Raw genomic sequence first — 17,197 nt, 5'->3', positions numbered from 1 at the left:
AGCTTTAGGGAGAGGTCCCGACTGAGGGAGCAGCAGCGCAGCACAGTTTCAGCCGGAGGGATATGAGCTTTCAAATGTATCAAGTGGGCTCAGAACGGGAGGTTGGTGAGTTTCTGTGGGTTTGCAAGAAAGAGGAGTTCTGGATGGCGCTCTGGAGTGCGTTCCTATTTCCACGGTTACGAAATGAGATGGCAGCGCTAAGAAAGGTGGAGAGGCGTGAAGCATGCGAAGTCAGAGCAGCCGGTGGGCCGAGGAGGCGGGAGGCGGGGATGTCAGAAGGACTTGCATGTTTTCTAGATCTGGGACCCATAGCCAGCAGCCGTATGACCTATTCCAAGTGACTGCCTCTTCAGCGACCGTCCTCACGGAAGTCCTCGGAAGCCATCGGCAGCTTCAGGGGCTTCTGTCGGGTTCCAGGCTTTGTTCTCAGTGCCTGACACTTCTGGTTTCTTTATTTCAAACCAGCTGCAGGTATTTGGCTGGTGTGTAAGGACATCGCACCATCAGCCCTTGTTAGCTGCCTCTTGGCTGCTGGCCTTTTGTCGGGGCGGGACTTGGGACAGGGGTCAGTGAAGCTGCACTGTGAGGGCCTGCGAGGAGCCAGGGTTTCCGTTAAACACATTCTGTGCCCAATCTCAGTCAGTCTTCACACGCCCTGCCAGGAATGGCTTGTTTTCCTCGTTTCACAGATTAGGAAATTGAGGCTTGGCGAGGCTACGCACTCACATAACTGCCAAAGTGTGAATTGGTACAAATACGAACAATATTTGAGGCCAGTGAGGTAGGAAGCACTTAATGATGATTCCAGAAAAGCTGATCCTTCCACCCACCCCCAAATCTACTGTAGTTCATCCCCCAGCGAGCAGGGCAGACGGGCCCCTCGGAGTCTGGGCTCAGCCGTGTGTCCAGCTGTAGCTGCCACGATTCCTCCCCTCACCACCTCCAGCAAACCCAGCCGCGGCTCTGGAACAGGCCTGTCCCCTAAGATCGGGTCTTCCCGGGCGTGATGGCAACTGGGAACCGGCTCTGGCCTCGTCCTGCATGCCTTCCCAGCAGTAGCCAGTGCTGTCTCCCACCTCCCCTCCCCGGGCTGTGAGGCTCACGGCGAGCTGGGCTCTGTCCCATCGCCTGGCCTGGACTGAATCAAGAGCCTGGCGCTGCAGAGCAGCCTGGGAAGCAGCGAGAGAAAGCACCGTGGGGCGGGGAGGGGGGACCGGGAGGGGGGACTGGAACTGAGCCCTTAGATCCTTAGAAGGATTCAGCTGAGGTCATGGGGAGGGTTGGGGAGGAGAGGCAAGCTCGTCCTTCAGGGCAGTGACTGCTGAGTAGGAGGCCCAGGAAAAGGGGGTTGGCCCACGTCTGGCAAGTCAGAGGCCGGTGAAGTCACAGGGTGGGAGAAGGGTGAGGGAGGAGAGGCTTTTAGGGGAAAGGGACTAAGGGCCTCTGTCGCTGGCCCTGGGCTAGTGATTTGTATGCGTGTTGGTTTCCCAATTCTCTCGTTTCCTGCTGAGGGTGCCGAGAAGCAGGCCTCCAGGACTGTGCTCTGTCTGGGATGTTCCAGAAGCACCAGGTTCCACGGCAGAGGATGATGGCAAGGGCATGGGGACCGGAAAGTTGGCCCTTGACCGCAAATTCAGGGGGCAGTGAAGTCCCCGGGTGGGCGGAGCGAGGGAGGAGAGGCTGGAGACAAGAGGCTTCGGTCACTAAGATTTAAGAAGCAGGTGGGAGAGGACACGTGTGTACGGGGCCCAGATGAGCAGAGCCCCCGTTTCATCCACATCGATGGTCCCACAGCGAACGCGAGGCTGGGAGGGCTGGAAGGCGGCACCGCCCACTGCCATCGGGACTGAGCGCAGTGGCTGGAAAGGCCGTGGGCCACATCGAAGGGGCAGTTTCCGTGGCCTGAGCGGCAGGGGCGGGTGACAAGCAGGAGGTGCCTCCGTTACAGGGCCGTCCTGTGAAACCAGTCATAAGGGAGTGACCCCGGGGGTTCGACAGTCAATTCTCAGCGTGGTGATTGTGCTGGTGCCTTTTGAAGTTTAAAATTAAAGCAAGACATTCACTTTTTTTTTGCTGATCGTGTTAATTTGGTTTCTCTCAAACTCTGATTGACGCATCTGGTGTTTTTCGCTTGGCTCACGCAACAAGCAGACGGATTAATTAGGAGGCTGCGTTTTTGGCACCGCCACTGCGCCTGCCGCAGCAATCTTTCTGCTTCTCCTGGTCTCCTCCCAACGCGAGTAGAGACAGGTGTTTTGTGCAGCTGAACTGTTCACGTACATAGGATTCTTTGAACAAAATAAGGCGCACATTTTCTTTGCAAACACGTGGCCTCAAGCAGCGGCTCTCCTTGGCTGCGCACTGGCTCGGAGATTCGAATTCGGTGCAGGTTCCCTTCACCCAGGACTGAGAGGTGGGGCCTCGGAGTGGGGCTCAGACAGGGCAGCTGCTGGAGCTCCCGCATCAGCCCAGTGTGCAGCCAGGAGGAGAGGGGGTGGGCCCACAGGCCCCCTGGCCTCGCTCACCCAGCCTCAGGCTGCTCTCCTGTCTCTTCCCGGCCCCTGTGCCCTTTGGGGAATCCCCTCCTCCTCCCGGACTTTTGGCTGAAGCCTCCTGCGTAGGGAGCTTCGGAGAGAAATTCCTGTTGGCTGTGCGGCTGCCCCAGGAACCAGCGTGGTTGCAGGAGAGCCTCTTCTCCCAGAGGTGAGTCAGGTGGCCTGTTGCTCATACCAATGAGGAACTTTGACATTTTTTAAAACTGATTTCAGAGAGGAAGGAAGAGGGAGAGAGAGACAGAAACATCAATGATGAGAGAGAATCATTGATCGGCTGCCTCCTGCACGCCCCCCACTGGCACATGCCCGGGAAACAAACTGTGACCTTCTGGTTCATAGGTAGACACCTCGCCGGCAGGGAGAAACTTTGACGTTTTAGTCGCAGACATAAATGCTTAGTCTTGGGTTTTACTGTGGGCCCCAGTGCAGCTCCGCTGGCCTCAGTCTTCACAGCAGCAGGACTGCGAGCCCGTGAAACACTGGCCACAGCTCTCGCAGCTCCCACTGCTCCAGTTCTCAGAAGTTTTTTGTTGTTGTTTGTTTTTTTAAAAATATATTTATATTAATTTGAGAGAGGAAGGGAGAGGGAGAGAGAGATAGAAACATCAGTGGTCACAGAGAATCCTTGATCGGCTGCCTCCTGAGCATGTGCCCTGACCAGGAATCGAACCGTGACCTCCTGGTTCATAGGTCAGCACTCAACCTCTGAGCCACGCCAGCTGGGCTCTCAGAAATGTCTTTATTTTCTTCTGACTTACGACCAGCACTTGGCCCCTCCGTCAGGACGGCCTTTCTTCTCCACTCCTGCAGCTCTGCCTTCCGTTCGACTTTGGGAATCAGTGTCCAACCCAAGACCAAGGAAGAGAGACCGCAGGCCCAGGCGCACACCGAGGATGCGCACCTGGCAGCGTTGCCTGCGCCCGGCCTCGCCCACGGGCTCTGCCCCTCGGCAGGTGCGGTGTGCCCAGGCCTCCGCAGCCTCAGGGAACCAGAGCAGGCGTCTGTGAGCCAGGGGTGGGGAGCAGGGCAGGTGGAGGGTCTGGAGCTGACCAGTGTCGGGATTAAAGCGAGTTTGGGTCCATTGTCCCAAGGACAGCCGGGTCCCGACTGCCTCTCTCACCCCAGGCACGACCCCTCCTCTCCTATTACGGTCAGAGAGCCCCACACGAAGATTTCCACACGGAATTTTCCCATTTTAACACAACAGCCCTCACTTCAGCCAGAGAGGAGACTTCCAATAGGATTCTTAAGCCTCTGAAAGGGGGATGCGCTGCGGTCACAGATCCAGAGCCGGCTCTTCACTGCCGCTCACGTCTTCCTTTGTGAAACAGATTGGAACCAAGTTAATTTGGGATAAACAATTTGGTATTTTATCTGAATTTACACAATATTTCTGAGTAGTGATAGAAGAAAACCTGGCAGAGGCTGTTCATCTCCCCCTGTAATGTAGGGCGTACAAACCAACGTTAAAAGCTCCCTCGTGGCCCCCAGCTCTGGGTCGGTTTCATTTTGTAAAAACTAGGGTTTCTTTTTAACTTGTGGTAACCCATGGTGGGCTTCATCGCGTTAAACTCCTGTGATGGTCCAGGAGGGGCTGCCCCGGGCCGGGCTGTTCATTAGAGGCGGGGGAGGCGGCAGGCAGGCAAGCAGCCACCTTCCCTGCAGAATAATTGCGTGTGTGTGTGTGTGTGTGTGTGTGTGTGCGTGTGCGTGTTTCCAGCCCATTCCCGAGCCGCCAGGCCTCCCCGCTCCCTCCGGCCTGTGTGGACACTGCTCTTGAGACACCAGCAGTTCCCGGGGAGTCAGATTGCTAAAGCGGTGTCCCTCTTTCTGTCCTACATGCAGCCATTCTTTTTCCCTCCAGCCCCGAAGGAAAGGACTGTAGCCGCTGTTTTACAGCGTGTTAATGTGGCTCCCGGTGACTGAAGTCAAAGGCTGAAGGCCGAGCAGTTTGCTCAGACGGGAGGCTGGGACTTGTGCCAAGACGGCGGCTTCCAGGCTGCGGGCTGTGCTCCGAGCGCAGGCGGCGAGGACACGCGGCTCCAGCAGGGGGAGCGGGCGCTTTGCGGCTACAAGTGGCTACAAGAGACCGGCTCACCCCAGTCTGGATCCTGAGGCCACCCCCCCACCCCGCCTTGACAGGGTGCAAAGGGCTCTCCTGAACGTCCTCGGAAGCCGGGGCCTGCAGCGGGAAGGGCGCGGGGAGGGGACCTGCTTCACCCCGCAGGCCCGCCCCCAGGACGCGCCCTCCTCTGCAGACCTGGCACCTGAGCCGCGCTCTTCCTCAGCTCCGTGTCCAGACAGCTGGCTTTGTTCTGGGACCAGGTGCGGGGAGAGGAGTTTAAAATGCAGGTGAACCATCAAAGTCTGCTTTTATCAAATGAGGAACCCCGCCTCGCCAGGTCCCTGCAGCCACCGTCCCACCTGGAGACGCCTCGCCTCGCCCTCGGGCCTCCCGGCCTGGGCTGGGCTGCGGGAGGCCTGCGAGCGTGGCGGCAGGAAGAGCCAGAGAGCCAGTTGCAGGAGATCGGAGGGCGGGGGTCTCTGTGCCACAGTTTCCCTTGGGTGGGGTGGGTGCCTCAGGAGGAGCTGGGGGTCAGGGTCAGCAAACCCCTCCATCTTTGGGGCTTTCCAAACCAAAAGCAAATAGAAAGAATGCGGACTCTCTCAGCTGTCCGTCCTCTGGGCGGGAATGCAGGGTCCCTGAGGGGACCAGACTGCAAGCGTCTACCCTGAGCAGTGGGCGGGCTGTCCCCGGCCCCTTGGGCCTACGATCACCCCATGTATATAGGACAGCACAATTCAAACCGCAATTTAAATATTAGAGCTGCCTGTGACTTTATTCTAAAAGTGAGATGGGAATTTGAAAACACGCCAGTAAAAGAGTGAGGCCCCTGGCTGTGGGTTCCAGCGAGACCGGAGACCGGAGACCGGAGACCGGAGACCAGAGACCTCGGGCCCCATAGGCAGTGTCTGCAGGCACCTGGGGATCAGTCGGGCGAGACAGGGGTGTAGGACTGCTCCTGCTTCCCAGAGCCAATTTCACAGAACCGCACTCCCTGCTGGGGATTTAAACAGTGTGGTCAGCCGATGACACCCCCTCCTGCCCCTTCTGTAGCCAAGTACGTGAGGCAGCTGCAGCTCCCCAAACAGCCCAACTCCCTATGGAGCGGGTGACAGCACCTGGCAGGGAGGAGAGAACCTGTCCAACCAGTCAGGGGTGTCCTGGGGATAGAGGAGAGAGTGTGTGAATGGGTTTTGAAAATGGTGCTATAAATAGTTTAAAGACCTGGCTGATTATAAGACCTTGCCCAGTGGAGAAAGAAAATCTAAGTTACTACAGGGCACAGGCCAGGTCCTCCAGGAAGAGGCTCTGGGAGCCCCTGGCTGGGGGCTGGTGGAGGAGGGCGTGGGTGAGGTACCTGCAGCCAGGCCAGTGCTGCCCAGACCCCGGGAGACGGCTTCTTCCTCTCACTGCCCAGCCACCTGTGCCCAGCCTCCTCCCCAGCCCCAAGCCATCCAGACCCTGCACTCTCCATCTGGTCCCCCTTCTTGCTCACTAGACCTGATGAGGACTCAGGCGTGGGGCTCTGACTCTTAGCCATCCTCTCTGAGGAAACAAGGCCAGGCAGCCCCTAAAGCAGTGGTTCTCAACCTTCCTAATGCCGAGACCCTTTACCACAGTTCCTCATGTTGTGGTGACCCCCAATTTCATTGTTACAAATTGAACATAATTAAAGCATAGAAATTAATCACAAAAACAATATGTAATTATATATGTGTTTTCCGATGGTCTTAGGCGACCCCTGTGAAAGGGTCGTTCAACCCCCAAAGGGGTCGCGGCCCACAGGTTGAGAACCACTGCCCTAAAGCGAAAGCGTTTCCTTTGTGTCTGCATTTGAAGGTAGGAAATGATTTGAATTCAGGGCCTTGTGTCCGAGGCCAAGTCTGAAGCCCCCCTGGTGCCCCACGGCCCTGCATGGGCTGCAGCAGAGGAACCACACAGCCAGGCTGTCACCTTTTTGGGTGAGAGACCCTTGGGCACCTAGTGAAAGACGTGCTTCCTCTCCGGGAACTACACACCCCAAATAGGGATTTTGCATACACTTGGCAGGTCCCCAGACACCAGGAGTCCATGCAGGGAGCTAGGCCGCCCGGGGGCGGGGGGGGGCTCAGCTGGCAGGGTGACGGAATGCTACCATCATCCCTGGTTTTCTAGGGGAGGAACCGGAAAAGAGGGAAACTGTAACCTGGTTTCCATCCTTACAGAGATACGGCATCTTTGTAGATATTTTATCAAATCACTTCCCTGAAATGTGTTTTGGTGATCTGAATGGTTTAAGTTTAGGCAGTTTGCACTTAGCAAACTGTTTCCGAGCCTTGAGCAAACGATAGAAAATATAAACAGCAACACTCAGCTTGATGGTGACAGTTTAAACACAAACAGTAAAGAAAAGTTCAATCAAAATGAACGGGACAGCCGACTGTTATGGCTCAGTAGACTGAGATCCCGGGTTCGATTCCCAGTCAGGGCACATATCCAAGTTGCAGACTCGATCCCCAGTAGGGGGTGTGTAGGAGGCAGCCGATAGATGTGTCTCTCTTATCAATGTTTCTCTCTCTCTCCCTCTCCCTTCCTCTCTATCTAAAAATCAATAAATACATATTTAAAAAATTAATAAGACAAAATAGTGATTTTTAACTTAAGACCCAATTTCATCAGTTCTTAAAAACCTTTTTTTGCATGTTCTCTGGAATTCTATCAGTTGAGAACAAACTCAGAGGTTATTACCTTATTTATGTCCTTGTTCATGGACCTTTTTCCTTACAGACACGTATCACTAGGATAATTTCACACACTTCTTAGCCACTTTCCTAACTACCAAGCTGGATTTTTCTCCCGAGGCACCTGCACTCTGCTACCAGTACAGGCATTAACTGGGGAGTTCTCTGGTCAAAGAAACACATTCGGTTTTAATTCTTACACATTAGTCCAGCGATTTTTCAACCCGTGTGCCACAAGAATTGTTGAAACATGCAACCCCTGACTATTTACTTATTTGTAATATTTTTTTATTGATTTCAGAGAGGAAGGGAGAGGGAGAGAGAGAAAGAAACATCAATGTTGAGAATCATTGATTGGTTGCCTCTTGCACACCTCCTACTGGGGATCAAGCCCACAACCAGGGCATGTGCCCTTGACTGGAATCGAACCCGGGACCCTTCAGTCCCTAGGTTGATGCTCTATCCACTGAGCCAAACCGGGTAGGGCAACACCTGGCTATTTAGTCAGGGGCACTGACCTCTTTTCCCTTAGACTGTCAAAAAAATGGCAACAGCCAACACAACAATACCCTTTTTTTTTTGTCCGATCGGCAAATAATGTAATATATATATATATTGGTGTGCTGCAGAATTTTAGTAATTAGTTTATGTGCTATGAGATGAAAAATGTTGAAAATCGCTGGTCTATTCATCTGTTCCTTCAAAATCATGTATTTGTCTAATTGCTGGAAGGCACTATTCAGTTTGTTCCCCATGAAAGTAAAGTTGGTAGTAATGAGGAATAAGTGGTAAAATACCCCAATTCTTTTTCTCCTTTAACTCACTATTTGTTTAAACAGTAGAGCACAACATTTATTTTAAATTTATTATTATTTTTTTATTAAGGCACATGATTCATAGAATGCTGAGGTACAAAATGCAAATTTCTGCATAAGAGTTTTAAAATACTCATTTTGGAAAATGAAGGTGAACATCATCTTCCAGAATATTCAACTTTTAGCTTGTTTTTTCTTTTGGACCAGTTCAACCAGCAACTTGTATCTAGCGATACAGTCTTCCTGTAGGAAGAAAAAGAGGTGAAACAATTACTTCCACAAACCAGAGAGGTAAAACAATTACTTCCTGGGTAAGCCTGCCTGTCAGCTGTGCCCAGTGATAATGAGACAGTCTCATGTCCATTCACTCTGCACAGGACCTGCCTAGAATTTCCCAGGTGAGTCTGGGTGGTCACAGGAAGGTAAGGCTAGACAGGTGCAAGGAGGCGGCCAGCTGAACGTCCAGCTCGGGGTGGTGCGAATCGCTAGGTGAGGGCCAGTGGCGGCTGTCTGTGAGGCCTGCTATCATTGCGACCGTGACGTTCACTTTGCTAACTATAATGATCACGTTTAACATCTCACTATTTCATCACATGTCATTTCAGAGAAACCAAAAAACGCGAGGCCACGCGTCCAGGATATTCTCCTTCGGGTTTGCCCCTCTCCTAAGGCTGCCGTGGACCTCCCCCTCCGGCCACTCCTGGAGTCACTGCACCGCAGACGAGCCCCGCAGCCTTTCCTGGACCCGGTTCTAATGTCAGGGCTGAAAGGGAACTTCTGCAGGACAGGAAAAGCTGCTCATTTCTGGTTGAGACAGGAAGGCTCCCAAACCCCAAGGCAGTGCGTTTCTGAGTGTCCTAAGGAATCCAGTCCCCTCTCCTTCCTTTTACGCCAACGCCAGTTCATCACATAGGCAGATGCCTGTGTCCTGACAGATGCTGGAGAAATTTAGGGAAAATAATTACTTCTGGTAAAGCAGTTGGAGAGGCAGGGGGAGTCTGTGTTTCTCAAATAGATCAACTGACAATGGTTTTATTTTTCTCCGTGGGAAACCCTGACTCCTCATTTTAAAGTGGGTGATAGATAACGAGACCTGTACACCCGGGGGCATTCATGGCCACAAGCTAGATTGTCCAACATAGAATTTCAATTAAAAAAATAAGAATGTAAATGAACATCAATGTGCCCAGAGGCTATTGAGTAAAAGGCACAGAAGGCAGAAGAGATTGGTTCTTTGATTTCTCAGTGTTCCTAGTGCCTCAGACAGAAGAGCATGGCCGCAAGGAGAGAAGCCCCGGAGACTGAGTGTCGGGCAAGGGCAGAGCAGGAAAGACCACACGGAGAGGAACTCCACTGGCCGAGCAGAGGGCAAAGGCCGGGTGGGGCTGGCGTTCCCCAGGGACACCATCTTCCCGCCTGTCTGAGTTTTTAATCTGAGGACTATCTGCAGATGCACTGAAGCAGATACTAAATGGGGAGGAAAGTCTGTTATAGAAGTCAAGGCTACAGACCCCACATACAAACATGCCTCCAGGGTCTCCGGTCAGCTGCCCGCTACTGCTGAGTCCAGAGCCACAGAGCTGGGACCACACATCCCTGGGCTAAAGGCTCGTCACAGAGCTCGGGGGGTTCGTGATTTTGAGAAACCTCCTCACTCTGCTTAGAGGGAGCTGCCACCTGGGAGAGCAAATGCTCCAGAGGCTGGCGGGGTGACCGAGGGTGACATTTATGTTCCATGCCTGGAATTTTCTCAGGAAAACTACCTGGTCTGTATAATGGCCCACTTAGACTGCTGACCTCCTTCATGCACACTAACCAGCGAGTGCACAGGTCCCGGGGAGAGCCCGGACACCGAGCTCCCAGGACAGCTGCAGACAGGGGCTGTGACCGAGACGGGGCAGAGCTGGCTGCGGTCACTGCGGTGGCTCTCACACCTTTCCCCGCCTCACCCACCTTACTCTTAGACGGGACGCATTTGGCGATCTTGTCCCAGCGGTCAGAGGATCCCTTTGGGTATTGCTGTAATGCTAATTCCAGAAGTTTCTGCTGATTCTGAGTCCATGGCTCCTCTGCAGTGCGGCTTCTCTCTTTCCTCTGGCTCTCCTCGTCGCTCGATGCGGTTTGTTCTGATATATCGAAGTCCTTCTGCCTCCTTCCACGGAACTTCTCCTCTGGCTCTGCCTTCGCTGCCGCCTCGGGCAGCCTGGCTGGCTTGCGTCTCCTCGGCTGGCCTTCCGGGACCGCGGCCTCCTGCTCCTCCTGCTCCTGCTCGCTGTCCTGCCCAGCGCCCGCGGCCTGCTGGGCGTCCTCCCGCTGGGTGATGATGTCGTCGGGCAGGGCCACGGTGGCCTTGCCGGGCCTGGAATGCTGAGCTGTTGACTTGAGCTCAGAGAGCCTCACCGTCCCTGTGGGAAAGGGCACTCACACAGATGAAGGGGTCACGTCAGGAGACGAGAGGGACAGCGGCCTCTCACCCAGCAGGCGATGTCCCCGGCATTTCACATGTCATCTCACTTAATTCTTACTTTGCTCTAGGACAGGTATCGGTGTCCTAATTTTACCGATGAGGAAAGTCAGCCTCAGAAGGCAGCAGAGGTGGGGGCGGGGGGACCTGAACCCGCTCTGCCTGGTCCCACCGCTCTGAGGAGCAGTGGGTGTACCTGGAACCCACAGTGATCAGAGTGCACAGGCCTCCGAGGAACAGCTGCTACTTTTGAGGTTAGGAAGGTGGTTCTTCACTATCCAGAGTTGCCCTTAATTCCATTAGCACAACTAAAGCGGGTCTGTCCGAGCTCACGCCGCGCCACCATCTGCAGGTGACCACGCACCTGTGGGATCTGCTCTCTACTCAAAGCCGCTTCCGATGCCACCGTGACCGACACCTGTTCATTTCAGCGCTCGGCAGAAAGTGGGCAAACTGACCCTGCCTCCCAGCCACGGGTGTCGCCTCAGAGATGCCCTGAAACACCCAACTGCACCCCTCCCACCCCTCCGCCAATGCTCTGGCAGGACCCGCCTGTCTGTTCACTTGGCTACACCACACTGCCTTTCCAGAATGCATCTTTGGAGAATGCTGTGGAGGTCAGCTTCTTTTACACGTCATCTCCCTGCCGATTTCTGCCTCCATGCCCAGACAGATAACTCTATTGGTAGAAAAGGATCTGGAAATGCCCCCTTTCCTAAAGCCTGCAGACCCCACGCTGAGCCCTTCCTGGGGACGACTTCGGGCACCTCCAGGGTTGCTCACCTGCACTAAACTCCCTGGGACCTGTATTTAGGTTAAGTTGGAAGGTTTAGGAGGCATTTTCTTACTTCCTGGTTCTAGGCAAACAGTACGGAGACACTAACAAAATTCCAGTTAGTCTTGGAAGAAACATTTGGAGAAACATAGATCCTTGGGAAAACTGCTTGTTGCTCTTCTGAGGGCAGTGTGTGGATGCGTGGGGTGGGGCGGTGTAGGGACACTGCACACAGTCCCCTTCGTCCCTGACCCCAAACTAGAGGAGAACAAGGTTTTTTATAATTCTTTAAACTTACCACATACATCTTAGCACCCACTATATGTTTAGGGCTGAATTGGCTAGTGGTTCCTATAATTTGACGCCTTTTATTTAAAAAAAATATTTTTATTGATTTCAGAGAGGAAGAGAGAGAAATATCAATGATGAGAGAGAATCATTGATCAGCTGCCTCCTGCATGCTCGCACTGGCGATCAAGCCTGATCAGGCATGTGCCCTTGACAAGCATCGAACCTGGGACCCTTTAGTCCACAGGCCGATGTTCTACCCACTGACCCAAACCAGCTAGGGCTAATTTGACACCTTTTAGAGGTTTGGCCAATAGAGTTCATTGGTCAAAGCTATTACACCATCGGATTTAAAGATGTTATAAAAAGGGATTTATTTTAAAGAAACTGCTTTGGATTAATGGGGTGAAGTAGATGCTAACTCACCTGGGGAGCAGGTGACTGAATCCTTCAGTTGTTTGGCTTTGGTTGTCACCTGTTACAAAATATAAAAGCAAAGAAAATCTTACTTTCCACATCCCTACGATATAGGTCAAGTGATGTATTTCATATAAAGTGTTGGTTATACCTCTTATTAGCTAGGTAACCTTGAGCTTTCTCGTGTAATACCTTCTGTAATATGTAGATATGATACCGATACCATTTGCCTGTGAGGGATGTTTTAAGTTTGAAATAAGCTCTTAGCAAGATATTAAAGGCTCAGTAAGTATTATCCATTATAACTGACATGGATCATTTGTTTTTCATTCATACAAAAGGCAGAATTAGGGAAAATATTTAAACATGGTTCTTTCCTCTCTCTTTCCAGATGGCTTTGCTTCCTAGTTTTTTGGGAAAAAGTTGAAGTTATCCAACATGAGCTTCCACAGCTTCCAACTTTCCCAACTCCAATTATTGTATCAAAATACAGCTTTCCCTTCTATTATTCCAACTCCAAGAAATTATCCTCCTTCTTCTTGAATCATCGCAAAACTGCTTCATCAATTAATTTCCTCTGCTTTCATCTTGAACGTCTCCCTGTCCATCAGATATGTCCCACAACTTTCACACTCGGCTCAAGTGGCCCTCCTCTAAAAGGCTGTCTTCCCTGGAGCTTCTTTTCTGTTTCACTTGGCTTTCATGACAGTATTTCCTAGTTTTCCATCTCTATCTCTGAATGTTCCTTTATTGGCCCCTTCTATATACTCCTGCCTCTTGTTCCCAAATATAATATTCCTCAACACTCTGTCCTTGCTATTCACTTGTTCTTTCCATTTTCTTCTTGGGTATCTCAAACCAAGTATTTGAGAACACTATAGATAGGAAATGATTAGCCTACATCTCTGGTTCAGATCTCTACCTTGGAATGCTAGGCTGGCAGAAATTGACCACGTAACCTAATAGATCTGAAAAGGACCTCAATTTTATGACAGTAAGCTTACTATGCAGCAGGTACTGTTCTAAATAAGAATGTGTGTGTATACATATTCCCACAGCAGTTATATTAGGTAGGTATATAATTATCCCCATCTTACATAATCTGAAACTCAGAGAATAAATATGTCCAAGATGAAAAGGCTAGTGAATAGCTGAAATCAGGCAAATCGTGCTCCAAAATCTTTGCTCTCAATCCCTGTAAATACTGCCTTTCAAATCCAAATCTCTTACAGATGAGGAAACAAGTGCACCTGCTGATACACTACAAGGCTCCCCTTTAACTTCCACTAATCTTACTTGGAGGTCTTCTAGTTCCACAAACTAAACAAACCCCTGACTACACCCAACTTCTCAGGTTTAATATATTTGGATATGTGCACCCATCACCACTGCCAATTTTAGAACGTTTTCATCATGTTGATGCTTTAGCTATCACTGCTCATCCTCCCCACCTTATCTGAACCTATCTGAACCTACCTCCCCTCACTCCCAACTAATCTAGCTCTGTCTCTTTAGAGGTTCCTATACTGGGCTTTCATATGAGCAGAAGCATATAATAATACTAGAGGCCCGGTGCATGAAAATTCATGCACTGGAAAAGGGGTCCCTCAGCCCGGCCTGCCCCCTCTCACAGTCCGGGAGCCCTCAGGGGCAGGAGGTGACCCAGTGATCAGGGGAAGGCGACGCCCCATCACACCTCTGCTGCTGCCACTGCTGGCAGCGCAAGCCTTGGCCGGCCCTGGTTACCTGAGCCTTGGGCCGGACCTGGGCGGCTGTGGGGCTGAGGGGACTGGGGGTCTCCGGAGGCAGGCATGCGGAGCAGCCGGGCCTGCCTGGGGGCAAGCCCAGCCTTGCCATGTGCCTGCTGCCCCGGTGGGGCTGAGGGGACTGGGCACCGCCATCTTTGAGGGTGTGGCAATTAGCATATTTCCTTATTGGCTGTGGGTGCCACCATCTTTGCAATGATGTGAGGGTCAATTAGCATATCCCCTCTTTATTAGATAGATGTGGACTTCTGTGGTTGGCTCCTTCTTTCCTTCCTCACTCCCCCCCTCCCTTCTTTCTTTATTGTTGAAAGTGTTACATGTCTCCTTTCCCCCCCATTGATCACTCCCAGGCTGGTCCCACCCCTCAGCACATGCCCTCACCTCCCTAGCATCTGTGTCCATTGGTTATGCTTATATGCATGCATACAAGTCCTTTGGTTGATCTCTTATCCTCCTCCCCTGCCTTCCCTCTGAGGTTTGACGGTCTGTTCGATGCTTCTCTGTCTCTGTTTTTGTTCATCAGTTTATGTTGTTCATTATATTCCACAAATGAGTGAGATCATGTGATACTTACCTTACTGTGACTGGATTATTTTGCTTAGTATAATGCTCTTCATGTCCATCCATGCTGTTGCAAATGGTAAGAGTTCTTTCTTTTTTACAGCAGCATAGTATTCCATTGTGTAGATGTACCACCATTTTTTTAATCCACTCATCTGCTGATGGGCACTTAGGTTGTTTCCAAATCTTAGCTGTCGTACTGTAAATTATGCTGCTATGAACATAGGGATGCATATGTCCTTTCTGATTGGTGTTTCTAGTTTCTTGGGATATATTCCTAGAAATGGGATTACTGGGTCAAATGGGAGTTCCATTTTTAATTTATTGAGGAAACTCCATACTGTTTTCCACAGTGGCTGCACCAGTCTGAATTCCCACCAGCAGTGCATGAGGGTTCCTTTTTCTCCACATCCTTGCCAGCACTTGTCAATTGCTGGATGATAGCCATTCAGACAGGTGTGAGATGGTATCTCGTTGTTTTGATTTGCATCTCTCAGATGATTAGCGACTTTGAGCATGTCTTCATGTCTCTTGAACTTCTGTATGTCCACTTTTGAAGTGTCCATTTATTTATGTCTTCTTCTATTGCCTTTTTTAATGTCGTGTAGTTTTCTGAGTACAGGTCTTTTACCTCCTTACTTAAGTTTATTCCTAGGTATCTTAAGTTTTTTGATGCAATGGCACATGGGATTGTTTTTTTAGTTTCTCTTTCTGTGAGTTCATTATTGGTGTATAAAAAAGCCATAGATTTCTGGGTATTAATTTTGTATCCTGCTACATTGCCAAATTCATTTATTAAATCTAATAGTTTTTTGATGGACTCTTTAGGGTTTTCAATGTACAATATCATGTCATCTGCGAATAATGACAGTTTTATTTCTCCTTCCTGTCTGATTGCTATGGCTAGCACTTCCAGTACTATGTCAAACAGGAGTGGTGAGAGTGGGCATCCCTGTCTTGTTCCAGTTCTTAGGGAAAATGGTTTTAGTTTTTGCCCATTGAGTATGATGTTGGCTGTAGGTTTGTCATATATGGCTTTTATTATGTTGAGGTATGATTCCTCTAGTCCCACTTTGCTGAGAGTTTTTATCAAGAAAGTGTGTTGTATTTTGTCAAATGCTTTTCTGCATCAATTGATACAATTATGTGATTTTTATCTTTCAATTTGTTTCTGTAATGTATCACGTTTATTGATTTGCGGATATTGTGCCAGCCTTGCATCCCTGGAATATATCCCATTTGGTCATGGTGTATGATCTTTCTAATGTAATGCTGGATCCTATTTGCTAGAATTTTGTTTAGAATTTTAGCATCTATGTTCATTAGAGATATTGGCCTGTAATTCTCTTCCTTTGTAGTGTCTTTATCTGGTTTTGGGATTAGGTAATGCTGGCTTCATAGAAAAAGCTTGGAAGTGTTCCTTATACAATTCCACTTATATGTGATTTCTAGAGAAGGGAAATTTATACATATATGAAACAGATCTGTGGTTGCCTGAGTTAGGAGAAGAAAGTCGGGAATGACTGAAAATTGGATTGAGGAAACTTTTGGGTGATGAAAATGTCTGGAACTAAATTGTGGTGATTGCAAACCACAAATTTACTAAAAAAATCATTTAATTGTACACTAACAATGGGAAATTTTAAGCTATGTGAATTATATCTAGTGTTTTTTTTGTAAAAAGAGACAACACAAGATCTACTCTCAACAAAATTTAAAGTGTACCATACAATATTTTTAACTACAAGCACAAAATTGCATAGCAGATTTCTAGAACTTATTCATCTTGCATAACTGAAATTTTATACTCTTTGGACAGCAACTTTCCATCCTCATCCCCACCCCCCAGCAACCACCATTCTACTAGTTGCTACTATGAGCTTAACTATTTTATATCTCATGTAAGTGGAATCATGTGGTATTTTGTCCTTCTGTAACTAGCTTATTTCACTTACGTTCTTAAGGTTCACTCATGGTGTTGCATAGTACATAATTTTCCTTCTTTATATGGCTGAATAATATTCCAGTGTACGTATGTGTGTGTATAATATTTCCTTTATCCATCCATCTGTCATATTTCCATCCTAGCCATTCATGTGGGGTGCATCTTGACTACTGTGAATAGTGCTGCAATAAACATGAGAATGCATATATTTCTCAGATATCCAGATTTCACTTCTTTTGGCTATCTACCCAGAAGTGGGATTGCTAGGTTACAGAGTAATCCTACTTTGAATTTTTTGAGTAACCTTCATACTGTTTTCCATAATGACTGAATAATTTTATGTTCCCACCAACAGTGCGCAAGTGTTCCAATTTCTCCACATGCTTGCCAACACTTGTCATTTTTATTTTTAATGGCCATCCCGACAAGAGTGAGATGATACCTCATTGTGATTTTGATTTGCATTTCCCTGATGACTACTGATTTGAGCATCTTTTCATATACCTGTTGGCCATTTAAAATGTGTTTTTTTTTTGGGGGGGTGAGTTGTAGGAGGTCTTTTTATATTTTGGAGATGAATTCCTGGTCAGATATATGGGTTTGCAAATATTTGCTCCCATCCCTTATGGCAGTGATGGCGAACCTATGACACTCATATTTTTGGGTTTGATTTTTTCTTTTGTTAAAATGGCATTTAAATATATAAAATAAATATCAAAAAATATAAATCTTTGTTTTACTATGGTGCAATATCAAAAATTTCTATATGTGACAATGGCACCAGAGTTAAGTTAGGGTTTTCAAAACTGACACCCGAGCTCAAAAG

The 17,197-nt window shown here is 49.4% G+C and overlaps 1 protein-coding gene and 1 pseudogene across 1 annotated transcript in view; both read right to left on the bottom strand.

The window, feature by feature from the left end:
- Nucleotides 1-1,841, bottom strand: part of LOC102428718 — a 10,101-nt pseudogene extending 8,260 nt beyond the window's left edge.
- A 6,345-nt stretch (nt 1,842-8,186) lies between these two features.
- DNAJC1 (DnaJ heat shock protein family (Hsp40) member C1) overlaps nt 8,187-17,197 on the bottom strand; it is a gene marked incomplete at its 5' end in the record, with an annotated part of 113,090 nt that continues 104,079 nt past the window's right edge. The window contains 3 exons of the mRNA XM_023758552.1: nt 8,187-8,398; nt 10,109-10,560; nt 12,109-12,157. Of these exons, the coding sequence (XP_023614320.1) occupies nt 8,330-8,398; nt 10,109-10,560; nt 12,109-12,157 (570 nt within the window). The remainder of the gene's footprint in view (nt 8,399-10,108; nt 10,561-12,108; nt 12,158-17,197) is intronic.

This window comes from Myotis lucifugus, unplaced genomic scaffold, assembly GCF_000147115.1.
Source record: "Myotis lucifugus unplaced genomic scaffold, Myoluc2.0 scaffold_132, whole genome shotgun sequence".
Classification (NCBI taxonomy): domain Eukaryota; kingdom Metazoa; phylum Chordata; class Mammalia; order Chiroptera; family Vespertilionidae; genus Myotis; species Myotis lucifugus.
This window is presented reverse-complemented; position numbering and strand designations above follow the sequence as displayed.